The sequence below is a fragment of the Epinephelus moara genome, chromosome 8, assembly GCF_006386435.1.
Source record: "Epinephelus moara isolate mb chromosome 8, YSFRI_EMoa_1.0, whole genome shotgun sequence".
Taxonomy (NCBI): Eukaryota; Metazoa; Chordata; class Actinopteri; order Perciformes; family Serranidae; genus Epinephelus; species Epinephelus moara.
This window is the reverse complement of record NC_065513.1, coordinates 26,030,497-26,052,230: the sequence shown is the minus strand read 5'-3', so window position 1 is coordinate 26,052,230 and position 21,734 is coordinate 26,030,497. Positions and strand designations below refer to the sequence as shown.

Below are 21,734 nucleotides of genomic sequence, written 5' to 3'. Positions count from 1 at the left end.
CTTCATCATGATATCAACATGCACATTAAAGGTATCACAAAAGACGGTTTAAACTGTGACTAACTATATTAACATGTGCCATGCATTCCCACACTGCATGTTGTGTTGAAACAGTGGCATTGGGAGACTTTGCTAGTTTTGAAATTATTTTAAAAATCCCACAGAAATTATACTTCTGAGATTATCACAAATCACAATCACATATCAGATCTGATCGACCTTTTGCTCAGTAGACGATTGTGGTGCTGTCTAAACTCAGCTCAAGATGTGACATTAGCACAATGATTTGTACATAGACTCTAAATAAAGATACATATACACTCTGTGGTTTTGTAAATAAAGTTTTTAGATGTGGGATTTTACTCAACTTTCAGATACATTTTGAACATACATTAATATAACCATTTACCAGGCACCTAAAGCAGAAGGACATTAAAACTGTACATCTCAATATTTGTTTATTTATCATGTGGCATATCATCATCATCGCGTTCTAACTTATCACATGTTCTCCTGATATCGTGCAGGTCTAGGTGTAATCTGAGGGTGGGCGTTAAACTTCTACAATGTGGCTGCCCAACCACCGTGGGTCAAGAGGGTGTTTTCATGGGTGCTAACGGTGCTAACAACAGCAACAGTGTTGACAGAACTAACAGTGTGCCCACATGGCATACCTTCCCATATGAGCACTGCTCTCCCATGAATGCCCAAACTTGGTAGTGTGCAGTGCAGAGCAAAGGCAATACGTTAGCCAATGTAGATTTAAAAAATAGTAGTTTGCTGCTCAATTAATGTTCTGAATTTTGTATAGTGCACCTTTAACATTGCAAGATGGGGGCATGTGGCCTTAGCAGAGGTCTGTGCTCTTTGAGTGCCCATCTAGTTTTTAACATAGCATTATTACTGAAGTTATTTCTCTGTATCTGTTTTGTGTTTGTGCAACAAACAACTTTTTGATGGCAGACAGTTTGACATTTTTCACAGCAGGAAATCAAAGACGAAATTAGTAACATTGATGATGGCTGGATCCCATCCCAGGGCACAGTCACTGTGCATGATGGCTCACTGGTGTGGCTTCCTGAGTCATTTAAATAAATGTGTCACTGTTGCTGATGTTACAGGTTCCACCTGGAGTTATTCTGCTACGACAGTTTTAAATGTCTACTATGGAAAGGATCTGCTGACATGTGGAATGGCACCAAAACAAAATCAAGTGAACAGATCTGCACATTTTTACATCAAAATGATGATGATGATGAGGACGGAAAAATTAAGTAATAGCATCACTAATTTCTATTTAATTTCTAGAGCCACTGATAACTAGAGTTATCACTAGAGTTATCAGTGGTGGATAATGTGGCTCACTTATCAGTGGTTGGCCAAACAAACTATAAACCTTCCTTTCTGATAACCTTTTGGGTTTTACATAACAAAAGTTATGTTTTGTAAAAATGTTGCTTCCCCACAAACATCTGACTGATAGCAGACAGAAGGCAAGTATGAAGTGAGGAAAGGGAACAATGCAGTGTGTCAATATTGAGACATAAATGCTGTTAAAAGTAAATGAAAGCCAAAACAAGGAACTGTCCATCTTTACTCTATACTAGCAATTTAACTCAAAAGACAGTTCTGACAAATGAAGACAGGCAGGGAAAAAGTGGACTGTGACAGCAAGTTAACACAGTTTAATTGGCAGGTTGAACCACAGGAGAAAAGAATTCAGGAGCTCAAGCCACTCACAGCGCAAAGATTGTTTTTTAAGCTGTGGCCATTGTAGTTAGTAGGGATCAAAATCTCTCTTTGCAGCAAATGCCTCTGAGTATCGGAGCACATGTCCAAGTTTTTGCTCCTCACAGCTGAACTACACACATTAAATGTTGTCAGTGACAGCACTTTTGAATCAGTAGACTATTGGTGTTAGTGATGTTTTAGTCATCTGCACAGTGCATAACACAAAATACGGAGATTCAATAGAGGCAAATATCTGCTGGCAGAACAAACTTAGTTGTTACTGTATGAATGAGTACAGCTATGAAATGTTCTCTCTGAGAGAGTCCAACACGATGAATTCATGAAGCTGGTAACAAGAAGACTACGCTTCAGATATTCCAAAAGATAACCCCAAAAACAATGAGCAAAGAGAGGAGCAGAATATAAGTCTGATGAAGCGAAAAACAGATGTGAATTTTCCTTTGATTGTAGGTCAGCAGACAGTTAAAGAGCCGTGTGTGGGCAGGAGGGGGGAGCAGAGGAGAGAGGCTGAGACAGTGGAGTAAAGGAAAAACAAGTGAATAGCAGAGGCCAGCCCAGAGGGCTGTCCGCAGCCAGAGAGGTTCTAATGATGCTGTCTCAACAACAGATTCCATTGTGCACCAAGCACTGGTTGTGCTCAAATGTACTCTGAAGTAGATATCTCTTTAGGGGTTCCTAGTATGGAATCATGGGAGAAACATTTCTGTGTGCTACTGAAATATTTCTTGGATACAGAAAATGTCATAGAAAACAATGGTATCATACAAAAATGTTTAACATATATGTTTCTACATGTATGCTGCCACATCATGTTGGTTTTATATTAATTTTAGTACCAGATTTAATGCCAAATGGTTCAAATATGAATTTGGAGATCTTTAAACTCACTGGATTCATTAAGCATATCTTTTAAAATGACTGTTCTAGTTCAAGAAATAACAATGATGAAATGTAAAGAAGACAGTCTGGGGTGGAAAACACACAGACTTCAGCATGCTAGCGAGTTACCCGGCCCCACATGGTCAGTGTCCAACTTCTGAAGCCCCATTTCCACCAAACACTTTCGCTATGGTACCTTTGGAACCAGAAGTAACCCTTCAGACACGGTACCTAGACCCTAGGTCAGTTTAGCGTTTTCACCGCAAACAGTGCCCTTAAATGTGAACAGTGGTTACATGGGCTTCAAAACCAGCCACAACTCAGCCCTGAGCAGAGCGACCGTCCGTTATTGACCAATCAACAGACTGCAGTGTTGACAGCTCCACCTTTTAGTACCAGATCTGTGTGCTAGGTACCCCAACAGAGGGGGGACCAAAATGGTGATGTATGGAACAGTTCCATTGGTACCATCCGCAACTTTTCACAGTGGAAACAGAAAAAGAGCGTACTGAACTGAACTGTACCGTACTGCTTGGTGGAAATGGGGCTTAAGAGGGACAAGTTGCATTCAGCCTCATGAAATTGAGCAAAAACAGGTCTGTGATGGCCTTAGATGTCCGGGGATGCATGCGTGCCACACTATGCGGATCTGAATGTGTCCACCCATCACCAAGAGGCACGGGTAACCAGCTGAACCTCTCTTATGAAAGGGACTGCAATTATTTCCCATGAATGAGTAAATTCCCAGTAAGCATGGGTTATAAGATCATGTTAATTAAGTCCCTGCTATTCACACTACCGACTGGATGGCTGAGTGAGATTCATTAATTGGTCCTGCCAGGGTTATGACTGACCCCGGTGGAGAGCCGAACAGACAATCAAACTTGTCTATCAAGAGAAAGCAAAAGTTGCATCAAGGTTTACATAGATGAATAGAAGCATATGACAGAGGACAGGAGGGAAAAATAAAGATTAAATCACAGTAATGATGATGGCTCTTAACAATGCAGTACAACTGTGTCTAGACCACAGGCTGTCTGATAAGGGTCAGGGCACACTGCACATAAAGCAGCAAAACATTTCTCCCGACCTACCTCCAGTACCTAACATCCAACCCCTTTAATCTGGATGCTGTAAGTATTACAGTAACTGTGTAATCAGCACAAAATTGCAGCCATAATCAATATGCTAGCCTCCTTGCTACCAGTCCCAGTGGAATTCATTGCTGTAAATAACAATGAGGTTTTTATTCGACCTGCTTGAGGATACAAATTTGTAAGCTATTATAAAGCTGTGAATTATGTCACATTGGGGGCAGCTGGGAGACATGCACTTGTAGATTTATTAGGAGCTACTCACAGGAGCTACTCAGAACACAATGTCCTGTGTATGGGAAGTAGGACGATAATGTTGTAAAACACTGTTGTATGTTAATGTCTGAACTACTTCTACGCATCCTTAAAAGATGATTACCCATAAATTACACTGTTGAGATATGCTTCTACACAAACGTGGGATAGTGCAAGTGGAAAAACTAGCTTACTGTACCTACAATGAGACCTGTACAGTAAGACCTATGTCACATCCTTTCTGTTTGAACGGCCATCACAGCCAACCCTACCCCCTACTGTCACTGTCTGTCTAACATTTATTATTACCTAATGTTGTTTGCACTGCATGCAGTGTCTGCATAAATCATCTCACAGCACAGCTTTTTAGCCTCAGGATCTGTGTTGTGATGTATTTGTAATGTATTCCATTATGTCAGTCGGGGTTTGGACCAGTAGTAGTGCCTCTGGAGCCATGAATAGAGCAGGTATTGTTTTATCACCTCTTCTATGCATGTGCAAAAAGACATACATGTACATGTAGTGGTTTATGTTTCATGTGCAAGTTCCCTGTGTTTGATAATACCTATACCTAAACAGTGTTTGTTTAAAAGCTCCACAGAGTACCTTTAGCAGTATGCCCTTGTCTCTGTGTAAGATGTCTGCTCTTATGCACAGTCTGCTCCACAATTATTATGATAAGAGAAATACATGTGAGCTCATATATACACACATCTACACTGATCAGCCAAAATATTAAAACCACTGACAGGTGAAGTGAGTGACATTGATCATCTTGTTACATTGCAATGTTCTGCTGGGAAACCTTGGGTCGAGGCATTCGTGTGTATGCCACTTGATGTGCACCACCCCCCCAGCAGGACAAAACGCCATGCCACACTATAAGAACTGCTCAAGAAAGGCCCGAGGAATGTGACAAAGAGCTCAAGGTGTCAACGTGGCCTCCAAATTACCCAGATCCCAATCCAATCAAGCATCAGTGGGAGGTGGAGGAACCCCACCTTGCAAGCTGCAGGACTCAAACAATCCGCCGCCAACGCCCCAGTGCCAAACACCACAGGACATCTCTGCCTCCACAGGTCAGAAGCCCCACCGTGGATCGGATTTGACTCTGGCCTGTCAAGGCATTGGCACAGACACTCAATCAAATTTGGATCTGGGGAATTTAGAGGCCAGGTTGATAGCTTGAGCCCTTTGTTGGATTCCTTGGGCCATTCCTGAACAGTTTGCAGTGTAGAACAGCAACAACATTGTCCTTATGGGGAGGCCACTGCGATCAGGGAGTGCCCTTGCCATGAGGGGAGGGTACTTGGTCTGCTACGGTGCTTGGGTGGGTGGTGCATGTTAAGAGGCATCCACATGGACGTCAGAACCAGAAGGTTTCTTGGCAGAACAGTGCGTTGTAACAAGATGATCAATGTTATTCGCTTCACTTGTCATTGGTTTTAAGGTTTTGGCTGATGAATGTGCATTCTTGCTGTTAGTTTTCCCTCCAGAGGAGTAAAGGCGATAAAAACCATTGTGAATGTCTTCCAGCAAAAAATCACCAGAAAAAAAATGCTGGCATTGTACATTTTTGCAAATCATAGATATGTTACATTTGCATGTTATGTAGCGCATACATTAAAATCTTAATTTCAACAATTCTGTTGTTGATGTGTGGCTTGATTTAGGCAGGGAAAAACACTTGGTTATGGTATGGAAAAGATCATGTTTGCTTTGAAATACCCAGTTTTGGGGCACAAGCCAAGCAGGAAAAGCAAAGATGCTTTGGGAAAAAAAAGTGCTTTTGGTGCCAGTATCCCTGGTGAAAATAACACAGATGCGTAGCAACAAAACACCAACATTTGGAGCCTGAAAAGCCAATGAAAACACAGCAATGACTTGCTAAAACAACTGGTTTTGTTGTTTGTTGAACTCGAACAGTGGTTTGGAGATGTTTGAAACCTGGCAGCAGTCTTGCCTTGGTGACATGCCATCCACCACCCCCTCCACCTACTGATGAGTGGAGTTGATGGAGGTGATGTTGATATGATACATATGAAACACGCAAATGTAACATATTCAGGGAATTCATGGCAGAAAAGCACACCGCCAACATTTTCTTCTGGCGACTGGGCTGGTTCCAGAGATTCAGCTACACTTTAGCTGCAGTGGGTCACTTAATGAGGGCTACAGCTGTAGAGGGAGGCTACGGTCAGTGAGTCAGGCCATGACTAACGCACAATTGGTTTGAATCTGATGTGCACTTCAACACATTATATTAACAGGACAGAAAGAGGCCGTGCATAATGCAGCATCTATTGAGCTCTCACCTTTCCTCTCGTTTCTGATTTGTTGAATCACAATTTATTCAGGTTAACATAAGTGACTAACTACAGTAATCTAATATTGTGGGAATGAAAAGCAGCACTAGCCTTTAATTATTACTGTAGGCAATAAGTGGTCAGTTGCTCCGTATCCGCATACTGAGGAGAAAATGTTCAAAACATAAAAATGCAAACCATATGCAAATGTCTGCTCTTACTGGTCTCTCCCACTCAATTTGTTAACGTTCTTTTTCAGACCCTAAAAAGAACACCAGATTAAGAGCTAGCATCCAGATGGGCACATGCAGGCAGCTCTGTGTCGTGTTGCCAAGTGTGTCAGACAGACAAACAAACGGCACATTACGAATCACAGTGATTAGCAAAATGTTCAACACCTCTCATTTCCGATGCCTGTTTCTGTGCTCACTGACAGCGTATCAAACATCAAGAGGGAGGTGGAGATCAGCAGAGACGGGCCCACAGAGAGAGAACGGTGCATTCCAGAGAGTAAAGGTAACGACAAAGATTGAGGCAGAGGCGAAAGGGGGAGACAATAAAACTGAAAATGGACCAGAAAAGTGGAGGGGAGAAGGATGAGGCAGTGTAAGTGAGACTGGGAAGGACTGAGAATGAGAATAAAATCAAACAATGAAGAAGGAAACGCTGCAGAAGAGTACAATAAAAGTAAGGGAAGAAGATTTGACCGACAGCAGGCACAGAGAAGTAATGTGGAAATTCCCTTGGTATTGTGTCAGGAGGAAATTAAATTACCAATATTCAGCAGGTGCACATGCGCACACACACACGCACCATGGATTTACAATACCAAATGTGACCACAGACAAGTAAAGCTCAATCAAAGCAAGTACAGATTAGCCACAGCAGTGCAATACACCTGGAGGGTATGTACTATTTGAACTACAACTCAGTCGTCATTTATTTTAACTACTAATGCTATTGTTTTTGCTCTGATTGTGTGTTTGCAGCCTTCCATAGCAAGTGGTTTGGAATTAATTTATAGTTTTGCATGCCAGTTGTGCTGTCTACGACTGCTTGTTTCATGTTACACATGGTCCAGTTGATGTTGTTGTGATTTATCAGTTTAATCTTTCAGAGCCTTTACAAGGAAAAACAAGCTATTTACATTATTTGTTCCTTTATCATTTCTCTTCTGTACAATACAAACACGTATTTACCATTTTAAAAATAAAGCTTTTTGTGCTTCAATGCTGCAATGCATGCAAAAATTATCACTTGTTTTCTACCACTTGTACACTTCTTTCTGAATATATGAAGAGGACTGTGAGCGTGGTGTAATAATTAGCAGTGACGGTGTGATATACAGTGATGAGAGGTCGGAAATCTGTTATAGCTTCATCCCTGCTCAGTCAACAACATGTGTGATCTGTGCTGTGAGTGATGAAGGCAGTGAAGCTTTCACATGTTAAGTCACAGACAGTATGATGCAACACAGCAGAAAATACAGTACAAATAAACAAATATATAATTATTTTTTATCTTGTCAGGTGGTAACATTGTGCACCTCAATAGCTGTACTTGTCGTGAGACTTTACTTCAACAGTTCTACTCAGTGTTTTATATTCTTGTATTGTTTGAAAGGGTTAACGCAAAAGGTAAAGGGCTGGGTGGCAGTGTTCCTGAAGCAAACATGTAGGGTGGATCAAATCCATGGCATCATGGGACATGTATGTGCTTGTACTTGAAAGACTGTTGTACCACACAGCTAACAGCCAACCGTCTCCACGCTTTACTGTTCAATGAATCGTTTACCAGTGAATGAAGCAGGGAAAGACTATAAAGGATTCTTGAACTTAGTGCTGTGTGTGTGTGTGTGTGTGTGTGTGTGTGTGTGTGTGTGTGTGTGTTAGGGTGCAGACGTTTTTGATGCTGTCTGTGTGTTTTTCTTGTGTTCACCTTAGTGTGTGAGCGCATACTTTAATTTATATGTGTGTGCACACTGGAGAACAAATGTGCCAATGACATGCTTTCTGTGTTTTGTAGAGCTGTGAATAGCAGCCTGCCCATGATTGGTTGTAGAGGAAATAATTCAGAGGGACAGAAAGGCACTGCCAGCAAATCACTCACTCACACACACACACGTGTGCATGAAACACACACACACACACGCCCACGCTGGCATGTGTCCTTAATGCAGTCCCGACGTGCTCACAAACGAATACTCCGAGATGCATGAAAGTGTGGGCAGTATGCACACTGCTTAATACATGAGCATGCTCACACACATGCGCGCCCAAGTTGCTTATGCACATACAGTATATACAGGAAAATTCATTTTATGCACATTTAGGGCACCCAGTGAGACACAGCGCACATTGCTGGAAGACTAAAACAGCATTTGTGTCAGCAGAGAGAAAGCGAACAAATCTATGAAAAAGAAAGAAAGAGAGAGAAGGTGGAGAGGGCAGCTGTAAATATTCACTTTGCTGCATGAATGTAGAAGTACAGTTGTTGAACAATGCACAAGGACATTTACACCCCCACATATACAGTATATAAGCATATAGCACATACCATTAAAATATACACACATGACCACACACACACACAAACCTAACAGTCATGCTAGTCCTTAGTCCCTGACAAGAAATGTCTGCCTTCCTTTGAAGTTTTCCTCGTCATTAGCATGATTCAATAGACATAATTCACACCGAGCATTCTTTCCCAAAAAGACTCACTACATACAAATGGTAATATTCTACCGAGCTTCACTGTTTGTTCAACATATGTGTAGTTTGCTTGTCCTGGAATAGCAATTGCCAAATAGTGTGATTACTTCCTCAGTGCAAGACACTTTGATTGGCTAGAGTAGTGGTTCTCAACGATGGTCTGAAGACCCCCAGGGATCCTGTAGGGAAGTCCAGGGGGTCTGCAGAAAATAGGGAATAGTTTAATTCCCTATAAAAGTGAGCCCAATGTGAGTAAAAGTCACAAGAGTGACTATTCTGCTCGCAGGTTTCACATCCTCCACAGTTATCTCCTAAACTGTGGTTGACTACCACAGAATTTTGGTCTTAATCATATCTAAAAAAAATTCAGATGGAGGTCCTTGAAGCAAAATTGTATCAAATGGGGGGGTCCCTGATCAATTGTGTATCAATTTAGGGGTCCTTAACACAAAACATGTTGAGCTAGAGTGCTGTGTGTAGTGTGAAATGTCCCAGCTCTGGTTTTAAAACAATCTTAAAAGCAGGTGTGTAAGCCTTATACAGTGTGCAACCATAGTAACACATTATGAGAAGCTGCAAAATCCACCAAGTCTGGAACATTCTGGGTTTTATTCAGCTATCTTCTCCAGAAATCTCAGTGAACTTGAGACCTAAAACAGGCCTCTGGGGTGGCTACTGTATGTTTTTAAGAATAGCAAACTTCGAGCCGCTGCACCGCTTCTATAACCAGCTAGCTCTTCAGTCCTCAAACAAAACACCGACCAGAAAATGTGAAAATGTTATTTAAAACACAATCTCCAGAGTATAGAGCCAGAGAAAAAGCATGCCCTTATATTTATATATTTTTTCAAGTATGTGTCTGTTTGTGTGTAATCTTTATGCATGCTCCTGCTCGCAGGGGCGGTTTAAGTCAATCTCCACAAAAAGCAAGCTGACAATCGTTGTGGTGAACATCAAAGGTACTTGTCCTCAGACGACACTAAGCGTGCGACTCCGCATGTGTTCACGGGATAAACACAAACGCACAATACAATCATCCGGGAACACGGGCCCGTGTTGTACAAGTCCTTCCCAGGCCATCTGGTCTGTTCTACCTGCATCGCTGACTGCTGCGGTGAGATGAGGCACCTTCGGCAGGGCAGGGTTGTCCCTCCTCGGCTACATCTGCAGTCAACCTCAGACAAGCAATCATACTTCTTCTCACAGCTACCTGTCAGTCCGTCTCAACCTCAGAAACACACACACACATATTCCCTTTTTCTCTCTGTGGCCTGGTTAAGAGTTCTGCCTCAGTGACCAGGTGCAGACGTCAGAGCTGCTGCCTGTCTCTTTCCTTCACAAGAGGATGCACAACAGTCTCAGATATCTCACAAACGTACACAAACCGGACACACAGTTTGCAACTCTGTGAATCCTATGCGCACACACACATGCATAAAACACCAGTATTCATGCAAACACGAACATAAGGGTGCTAAATCTTGCCAGTCAAAGATGGCATGGACCAGCACATCTGTCAGCACTCATGGGCACATAACTCGAAAGATGTGAAGCATTTAATACACACTGCTTAGCCCCCACCCTCCTGAATCGGTGCATAACTGAAGATTAAAATACACGTGTGCGCGCGCACACACACACAACAGAAGTTGATAGTTGAGAAGAGGTATTGGTGTTGACAGCTGTGAAACTCGTAGACAAAACCAGGCAGGAACAACCATTCACACACACTGAGATGTTTAGAAATCCTTCTCCATGGAAAAGACCAAAATAGCACCAAAGTGAGAGAAAAGCCAGGCCATGCCGGGACAAACCAACCTCTCTGTTGTTCTCCCACAAATAACGGAAACCTCTCATTCCATCTTTCACCTCTTTCCACCTGAATGACGGAAATCATTTGCTGTCTGCTGTTAAGAGACAGACCCCACGCACATTAACAACACACTCACACACACCATAGATCCAATAATCTCTTTGTCTATCCCTCACTCCCTTCCTCATCACCTTAACTGAACTGGGTGTCCAAAGAGTAAAACAACTTTTTAATTCTCTCTGTCCCTTTCATCTAAAAGACACAGGCCTCCCATACAGTAGCTTACCTAGTCCACAATAGGATCCTGAATAAACTGTGTTACATAAAGATAAAAGGGAAATAAATCAAATAAATTCTAATATATTTAAACTGTGTTGACAGACACACAAACTATACATACATTTGAGGGATTTTTTTAATTAAAATGTTCCTAAAATTTAATACTGATCAAATTTTTTTGATTGTGTATCAGTGCTGATGAAGTCCATGAAACTATATGACTATCTTGTTTAAATGTGCCACCCACGAATGAATTTTTCTACTCTAAAAAACTTCTGCAGTTTAGACTCTGACTATAAAATGCCTCAAATCTTTGTCTCCATAGAAGCTGTAGGTCAAAATGTGCATGCTAAACAACTGCACTATAGTGAGAGCTGTAATAAATGGATCTCAGTGGACCTCGGTTATCAAGTCTGATATATGCTGATGTCACACTGAACTCAAAGACCCAATTCTGAAAGCACGTATGCTGGTTTTTGGTAGTCACCCCTTGACAAACCAAGAAATACAACACACAAAACAGCAAGAAACAGCAAACTGAGTTATTTTACAGATATGCAGCACCTCTGCCCTCCTTCCTGCAGAGCATCAAGCCCTAAATGTTTTGTTTAGTCCTTAAATTAAGTATCTAATTTGTCTAATGACCACAGAGGTGATGGGGTCAGTTGGACCAAATCCTTCTAGAACCTGCTTTTCTGTGTTTTCTTTTCTGCTCAGTATCGCTCTCAGTGTTCCTACATTGCCACAGCAAGGTAGTACTGTACTTGAGGTGTTGCACAGGTGCTTTTAAAAATGAGTTGACAGTAATGGATATAATTCATCAATGATTCAACAAAATTCTTGCCTAGACTTTACTTTGTTTAAAAAAAAAAAAAAAAAACCTTGCAAAATGGTTAAAACTCAGCAAAGACTGATTTACATATGAAGCGGTCTCTAATGCGCCTATTCACACTGTGTCATGTACAAATTTCATGCTGTGCTGCAGGATAAAAGAACCCACTGAGTTTCCTACTATGATTTCAGGTGTAACACTGTCGATAGAACGCATGGGCACATCACATTATTGACGGCCACAATGCAAAAGGGATGACCGAGTCATGCATGACATGACATGACATGACATAGACATGCAAATTCAACATTCCATTTGCAATTACACAACTTTATCACCTTATGGTGGTTGTTGGTAACATATCGGGGAACCCATGTTTCCTCTCACCTCTTCATTCAAGTATTTATTCATTCAGTTTCTGCTTTGCTGTGATCTAGCCAGGAGCAACAACAGGAGACCATAACCAAAGCGGTATCTATAATATGTGGCTGCAGTAGATAAAGACTGTATGTCACATGAAGCCATCTTAAATTCATTTTAATATTCCGTGCCTTTGGCATTTGAAATGTGCGAACAGCTCAAATGATATTAATATGTAGGCTCAGAACAAGCATTAAAACTCATAAGTACAGCCAGGACAAATCCAATAAACTGTATCTCAGTGACTGGTATGGGAATAGTGTGTGACTTTGCATGAGGAAGAGAGACAGAGAGAAATGTGCCAACACACAAAACATGATCTGAACCAGGCTCATTTGCGAGCTTCTTCCCCTCATCTGTGATGCATGGTGAGCAAGTGGATGCACTCTGACACACTGCATGGCTAAAAACCAGTGTGACTCCAAAGTGAAGACTTAATCTGGCTGCATAAATCACAGTGACTTTCTGAGTGTAACTAATCATGAAAACACACAAACGCACACTCTCTTTCGCTAACACACACACACACACACACGTGCGGAATCTATACGCACCGCCCTCATAAAGCAGAAGAGCATTGCCATGCAGCACACGATGCAGTGAGGGCCAAGAGGCAAGCGGACTCCCCCCTTCCTTCTGCATGCTGATCATTAGAGAGAGAAAGAGAGATGGACGAGGCAGTGGTGCCAGCTCCCCAGCAGCTCAATCACATTTAATGCCTGGACAGTGCAAGATGAAAACGTCTGCCGGTCACTGCTGTTAATATCACAGAAATGAAGGCAACTGTGTGATAGGACGGCTGAGGCTTTCAGTGCAGGCTGCTAAAACTGCTACATGATGACAACACAAAGTCCACCTTCTCTCCCTTTCTCCCCCCTGGATTCTCTCTGTCTTTTACTTTCCATCTTTTCTCCCTTTGATATACATCTCCCTCTGCCTGTCCATCTCTCTCTCTTTGCCCCTCATTCCGTCTTTAGCAGCAACAAAGAGATTAAAGAGGGATTACTTCTGACATGTCAATGTGATGTGCCTGCTGGGTATAGTATTTTTTTCCCTTTCTCATGCAGTCCTAAGTCAATATGACACACACACACACACACACACAGGTCAGCACTGCAAGAGTGTGAGAGAAGATGGAGTGAAAGAAATACCTCAAAGTCTTGAGGGATGGAAATTTTCTCCACTTGCAAAATGCAAAAATTATGATGTGCCGAAATGACTGTGGCTTCTCTTCTCTTGAAGCAATACCACCTTCTGTGAGAAAACAATAATCATAATGCTCCTTCCTGTACTTGTTTCCGCTGAATCCATACCCTGGTTTATCTGTTTCCATGGTCTGCTCAAGAGGCGAGGATGAGGAGGGATGCGTGAGGGATGGAGTGTGAGAGAGAGGCAGAACGAGAAGAGAGAGGTATTGTTTTTGGGGTGATAACCCTTTGTTGTGATTCAAAGTAGTTGTGGCTAGCAGGGAAATGAACTATTGATTAGATATAAGGCCTAGGGTAGAGGGAAAGGGGAAAAAAGACACTGACTGAAATCACACCAACCAACCAACCAACCGCCCACGCTGACGTTTTGTCCTCGAACACACTCACACACCGACTCTTGCGGGCACATACGCCTGCTTGTGCAAGGGGAGGGGGGAAAGCTACCCGTAACACACTACTTACATGAAGCTGTAACAGACCAGGAATAAATCCAGCCAACCAATAAACAACACACTGCTTCCACTGTCTATTCTACTAATTGGAAACCACTCAGTAGCCTGGTTTGCACTGCAGGGGCAAGGAGGAGTAGCTGGGTTTTCTCATTATCCATGTCACTAAATTTGCGCCTCAAACATATATCTGGGATTTGTATGGATTATGTTGCAAATTGGAAGTGATTTGAGAGCGTCTACCTCTGTAAATCCCATGTCTGTACAGCCTAATTTCACCTGCTGACTGTTCCAATACAGTGCACTGCAATATCTCTGCTCATCTTTATGTTTACCCTTCTCTTTGTACATAAATGCAGACATACAGATAAACACAGACACTGAGCACTATCAAAAGCCCGTATCCATTTATGGCTATTGTTGAGTATGCAATCTGTATGTGTGGTATATCTGGGCACTAATGAATTGCATACAATTATGCTGTTGCAGACTTATAGCGAGCCTGCTACAAACATATAATATGTTTTCCTAACTAAGTCTACAATAAATGTCTCTGTGCTAGTCATCAGTCATGAGTCATTTTAAAAAACAAACATTCATATTTTCAGAAATGTTCACAGACTGCTAAACGATGAATAAGTGATCTATTTACCCAGCATTTCAAGGACTCATTCATATTTCAGTAAAGCAAAAACCTCAAGTAAGCTTTCATGTTATTGGACCTCACTGAGTCTATTCCAGGAACCTAGAGCCAGTAGGACACCATGTCTTAAAACTATCGTCCCAGTTATCTGAGATATAAAGATTAGAGACCCCTTAGTGTACATATAGAGACCCTTGACCTAGTTCCAGTAGCTGACAGAAGTCTCAATGTAGCTACCCTACATAGATGAAGATCCCTGTCTTAGTCTTGGTAAGCCTAAGAATGTCACATTGCTAACACTCTTAACTATAAAAAAAAAACAAAACCAAAAAAAAACCTAACAGTCAGTGAGCTGGTAAAGTTTTAGTGTCTTGCTGTGAGACACTTGCAGAACATGTGGCTGCTGCTGTGATCAAACCATCCAGTCACAGGGTGATCTGTCTAACCAATGGATTACACTGTCACCCCTGTAGGGCCAGCATCACAGCCCCAACAGCATATGTAGGATGACACTTCAGCACCTTGTGACTTTAATGCTCCATCAGCCTTCTTACTGCACTGCACTAAAATGCCTGTATAACCCTATGTGAATATCTTAAAACCAAACTCCATGGCAAGCATCATCTGAGATATTTAGTTTCCAACATTTGGTTTCAACCTGCTTTGGTTGGCAGACCACCTGCATTTTCAATGCTCTGCAAATGACATAATACACAGTGACTATGTACTTGACCTGTGTAAATCTCATTCATTTGGCTGTGCTGCTGTTGTAAGTCTGATATGAAGCATCAGCTTGGTCTACGGCCCAGAGAAGACCTCGAACAGATCCAGCTCCTGGCAAATTGTGTCGAGGTAGCCGCTAAATTGGCCTGGGGTCTGCTCTGTAAATCAGCTGGCCAGGGCCTAAATGGATCAAACAGGCCAATCCTCCCTCCCTGGCAGCATAATGCAGGGTTAGATAGATTGGGGGGGGGGTTATAATGTGTAACGTGTGTGTTTCGAGAGTGGATGTGCGTGAGTGTGTGTCTGTTAAAATATGGATGTGATCTTGGCCATGTGCATGATGCAGTCAAAAACAGTTCAACACGGACAGGTGCTTATCTTTCTGCTGCCGGTTTTTGTGTGTGTGTGTGTGTGTGATGTGTGTGATTGCTCATCACTCTCACTCACGCACCTACACACTGCTGCCTCTCTGGTCTATCGCCCATTGGAGGCCACCGAGCTGTGCAACGATTATGTGTGCCCACCACCACCTCGCGTCCTCATCTCATCCTGCAAGACACGCTCTCCAGCGTCATCTCTCTTTCTCTCTCTCTCATACACACACGCGCGCGTGCGCGCGCACACACACACACACACACACACACACACACACACACACACACACTCTCAGTCTCTCTCTACCTATAGCCGGAGCAGGAGGCGCTGCTACATCGCCTGAAAGAACAGGCTCCCTGATGTCGAAATCACACTCAACACAACAGTGCCACACTTAGCCGGTGGTGGTGGAAGGCGGAAAAGACGTTAAGACATAAAACTGTTTTTTTTCCCCTCTCCTGGCACTGCAGCAGCTCACGATGGAAGGTGGAAAGTAGAAAATGTGCTGCCATCCTGGGTAATCCCTCTGCCATGCAGGGTAACATCACGCCATCCTAAACCACCTGTTTTTCGCGCATCCTGTGCGCACACAGCCATTATTATATATCAAATCCTAGAGAAACGCTGCACTCGGTAAATGCAGTGTCTCTACTTGGCATTGCCAGCCTTTATCGATAAATCTGTGTGGCCATTAATGATATTAACCACCTGAAATATACGACTTCTGAGGTAACAGACTTCACATGTGCAACTGATGCTCAATAAGCCCTCAACTCAAATGTAAACTTCATTTGAACGATGTGCATAATTGCGCAAAACATCGTCATTTCACCACTGATATGAAGAAGTGGATGTGCCAGAAATGTTTGCATGAAATCTATGTCAAGTATGGCATGCAATAGTCCCAGTAAATACCACAGGGCGTCAAAGAAATCGCCAGCAATGCTGTGATTTAAGCAGCGCAGCGCATATCAAGGCTGAACCCTCCAATCTGTTTCCTGAGAGACGCACAGAGAGCCTTATTGTGGCCGCGAATTAGAGGAGAAAAAAGCGCAGTAACTCACCGATGTGGATGATTGAATCCGAGAGCGCCGACTTCCACTCCTGGCTCCAAAAAACGGCAACGAGCAGTATAGCTGAGATAACTTTCATCTTGTCCAGAAATATATTTCCTCCCCAAAACAAGAGAACACCACGGCTCTCTGAGTGAGAGCGAACAGAGTTAAAATCCCGAGAACCGAAGCTTCTTTTTAGTCCATCTGTAGGGCGGTCAAGGAAATTCCCTGTAATCTCTTCCTTGATATATTATTCTCTTGACGTTAGTAAGTGATGCTTGTCTGTAGAGGAAAATAAGTAGAGATTCCCGGGTAGTCACAGACTGGCACCCTGTTGAAATTCCTCCCAACATTAAATCATATTCTGGGCGAGCGGAGAGACGCTGAGCCGCAGAGCAAACAACCCGCATCCAAACGTCGCCGCGTTAAAGCGAACTGAGGGGCTGGAGGATGCAGCCGCTCGTTTAGAGGAATAAATCTGTAACCATTCGATAATGTGAGGGGAAAACCTAATTATCTTGAAAAGCGGGTCCTGCTGTAATGACCCGTGATTCCCAGCCTTTCAGACCTGGCGACGCAGTTTCCCCCCTGCACCAATCACCAAACCACCAGCAGCAGCAGCAGCAGCCTCAGCGGACCAAGCCAACGGCCAAAACTTCCATTTTGCCCAGGGGCTTTTTTTTTTTTAATTTCTCCTTCACTTAGCCCCTCTTTGAATATCACCAACGCCACAACACACAGACGAACCCAGCGACTTTTGTTGGAGGGGAAAGAAAGACCAAATGATGAAAAGCCTTGTCACATGGCATTACCACGGAGATGTACCATATTCCGAAATTGTCTCTAGTTTCCTGTAGAGATGAGAGAAAAAGAGAGACTGGGATGGAGAGAGCTCTTACACATACAATGAAAGAGAGCTCCAAAGCCACTCTTCTTTTCTGCGTCAGGAAGGGAGAGAAAAAAAATGTAGGCTAGGCAATCAGGGGCAAAATTAACCGAGGATGCGCGCAACGACACTCCGCGGTCCGCACTCCGCACTCCGTATGCGGGTACTCGCGTCAGCCCCAGCACGCACGCTGGCTGGTGAAGAGGAGGTATGCCGCGTCCGTGCGGGAGAGAGAGAAAGAGAGGAAGGGAGGGAGGAGGGGAGGGAAGGAGGGAAGGAGGGAGGAGACCCAGGAGAGAGAAAAAGAGAGAGAAAGAGGCAGCAAGTATGAGCAGCAGCAGTTGCCAGCCGGGGCGCGCATCTACTGTCTGGAATTACCTTGGAGAAAGAGAGAGGCGATGTGTGCCTGTCAGGGCGGGCGGGGGATGCAGAGGGGTGTCTAACAGAGAGACAGACAGATGAAGAGAGGGCTAATCTGCCAACCTCAGCTCACCATTGGGCACCTCAGGCTGCCATCGATCCGATATCTACCTTTCACTTCAACAGGAGCTGGGGATGGAGGGTGCTGCTTGGTTATCACTCCTGATATTTAAGGTTGTCTGGGTTATAACTTATGCCCATCATCTTTACCCTGCTGTTGTGTATCTTGAGGAGAGCCTTGTATTATTCTCCCTCTAATCAGCTGTACTCACACCTTTGGCCCATTAGTCTCTCCATAAACTTATTTTCCTCTCCTTGCAACTATCCCCCCCATCCTTTTGTCCGTCCATTCTACCCCCCACTATCATCCATTTATCCATCCCTGCCTCTCTGAAGGACTGGAGTCCCCAGGGTTCCTCTTAATCTGCCCCAGACCTTGGATTAGGGATTAGGAGTGTTGGGAGCCTCAGGCTGCCATTGGACTGACTGTTTTGTACGCATTCAAGGAATGAGAGATTAAACTGACAGCGATACTGATGCTGTGAAAGCTGCTCTCACTTCTCCTATTTGACGCTATTGATTTATTATTAAATGTTTATATAACCACTCACGTTGAAGGGGAACATCTCTTGTTCGGTGAGTGAGCTGTAGCTGAAAATACAGAGATAAGAGAAAGCAAAGGGAGCATAAACAAAAAGAAAATATTTTGGAGGATAAAAACAAGATAAAATACTCCAATATCTAACATTTTTTTCTGCTTGCATCAAAACGAAATACTTGCAAAATGTGGTCTGCATATCATGATACTGAAGAAATGATGGACTACTGAACAGACACAGTATGCTGTTCACATGCTGTTTGCATTCTTAAACAGACTGAAGATTTTTGCTCTACTTAAAAGAAACATTATAGACAAGTGACAAGTTTATGTCTTTGTGGTAAGACTGATTTGATTTCACAGTATAGCCCGTTCAGAGCAGGACCTTTATAGACCTTTGATTAATATGGATGAATTCTACGCCTTTTATTCACATGGTGAACACAAAGACACGGACGCTCCTTGAATTTATGCAACTCTAAGACATTCATACCCAAACTCTTGCATATAAATCACTATGCAATCACAAACTTTAATTCACTTTCTGGCAGGAATATAACAAGTTTCATGCCATGAAATAAATCAGTACAAAAATGGATTCTCCTGTTTGTTGCGAAGCCTCCAGTAAAGCAAGACCTTGGACTTGATGCTTAAACGTCTAACATGCTGGAAAATATTTGGACTGCTGCTGAGCAAAGAGACTGAGAAAGTCTAACCTTGAACAGCATCCCTACACAACACAGTTCATGTATTTCTGGAAATCACCTATTTGAAAGAGGGATATCTTGCACTAGATGGGAAGTGGACACTCAGACCTCCATATCTATCGTGTGTGTTGGCTGAAGATTGATCCTTCACTGTAATCCCTCTATCAGTGCTGTGCTGGGAGCTGAGGACAGCGTGGATACTGATGAGTAGGTGTGCTGTTACCTGTAATGAATGCACGTACATATGTAGTAGCTGGTAGCAGTAAGTAGGCTGATACTGTGCATATATGGGTGTCATTGCTTTCTGTTTACAAACTCCAAAATATAATTTAAGGACACATTTTAGGATCCTGTAAATCTTCAAATTCACTGACAAAATGTGTGATTGTCACATTACAGTAATAGTTCTGTCTACTGTATACGCCCTTGATAATTTACCCTTCTGCTTACCTCCTTTTGGACCGCCATCTTACTTTCACAAAAATAATCTTCAGAGAATAAGATCTCATCATCGCACTAATCTTTAGAAGCTCAGTGTCTTGTACCCAAGACCATTTGGATAATACATGTTTTACACTCTGTTAGTGCCTCACAGCAATGTTTTACTTTTGCAGAGCTTTTTCACTGTCTAGTATACTCTCCTCCCTGGGGATCCATTGTCACCACCAGCAGCAAGACTTTCTCTTCAGCACTCACTGCTGGTAACTGTAAACAAAATTAAAAAGGCAAAATTTTCCTTTGTAAAAATTAGCTCCATGGACACAACATTAAATTGGGTAACTCTCAGTCACACAAACAGACAGCGAGTGTATACATATACCCACAGTAAAAGGATAAAGTGTCTCATAGGTCCAGTTGTGTCCGTCATGCAACATTAACTACCAGGCTCTGTGTCATTAATGTGACATCCTTGTTCATTAAAACTGCTAATTGAAAGAGATGTGCAATAAAGTAAAAGATAAGCTCCTGCGACTTGAGAAAAAGGAAGATGAGAATGAAAGAGGTCAAGATGAGGATATATGCTATGAGGAATAAGCAGGAAATAAAGGTTGTGTCACCTGAGATGGTCGAGGGTCTAAAGATGGAGGAAGCTGCTGTACAGATTATAAAGGCCCCATTTGGCAAATTTATGATTTGTGATATTGGGATACAATATTAAACTGACTTAAAAATAAACAGGAAAGACTGGGCAAATGTAGCCCAGAATATGTTGATGTCTGCCATTACATTCAGAGATGTGTTTTTTCATTCCTCAGCCAATGATTATTGCCGAATTTTTTCCCCTCGAGTAATTATTATTCAGTTTATGAAATGCTCAAAGTACAGCGTTCCCATACATTTTTAGCAATGAATTTTTAAAACTTTTTCATAACTTTTTCCATAATATTATACAAATTTCTGCGACTTTATTTCAGAAGTTTACACTAAGGCATAATGCGTCTATGTTTATCACATGATGGCAGTGAAATTACAACGGTCATGCAACACAGCATCAGATCTTAAATTAGCGATACAAGGAATTTATTTCACATCATGTTAGACATGTTGAGATTTTTATGAACACATTTTAAATAAGACCTTATATTTAAACTACTTACCATATATACTAAATACTTTTCTGAAACATGTTAATTCCAAATGTTTCTGTTTTCAGAACTTTTCCAGGAGTTTCATGACTGTAGGAACCCTGAAAGAGCAGTCAAATACCTATGTCAGTGTAGCATTTAAAATGATATTTAAGGTGCTCAGTTTGTCTAACAGCCAAATGCTTTGTGTCCTTGAGGACTTACAAACAGGCTGAATGCATTCTTACTGCAGACATTATTTGTAAAGTACTTTTTATTACTTTCAAACTCAACTGCTTAGATCTGCTTGTATTCTTCCATCCTCTCCGCTTCTCATGGCAAACTGCTACCTTTTCCTACTGTCATGATTGGGGTGTGCATGTGCGTCTTTGTTGCATGCTGGTTGAAATGGCTTTAAGTGGAACTCGCCAGAGCACAGTACCAGCATTTTTATATTGTACTTTTTGGTGTATTGTGACTTTTCACAAGCTGCCTGTACTCTTTTCTGCCCTCTCCATATCAGGTTGTCTGGGCCCCAAACAGACTACATTACCCAGAGGGCACTGAGGGCACTGCGTAGGCTGTAATGTTGGCCAGAGTCAGAAGATGACACAATAGAGCTTCAAAAGTCAAAACTTGCATCAGTAAATGCAGCAAGCTAATGTTAGTGCCACTCCTAGCAGTGAAGAGCCTGTTGATGTAGGCGTTTGCATCAGCAAATCCAACTGAAGCTACTGCCACCGCCAGTGATGAGAAGACCAGTT

General features: G+C 42.5%; 1 protein-coding gene across 1 annotated transcript in view; it reads right to left on the bottom strand.

Moving 5' to 3' along the window:
* Nucleotides 1-17,923, bottom strand: part of grid2 (glutamate receptor, ionotropic, delta 2) — a 703,051-nt gene extending 685,128 nt beyond the window's left edge. Inside the window, exon 1 of the mRNA XM_050052029.1 lies at nucleotides 16,804-17,923. Coding sequence (XP_049907986.1) covers nucleotides 16,804-16,891 — 88 coding nt within the window. The 5' untranslated portion in view covers nucleotides 16,892-17,923. The remainder of the gene's footprint in view (nucleotides 1-16,803) is intronic.
* Nucleotides 17,924-21,734: the final 3,811 nt, after the last annotated feature.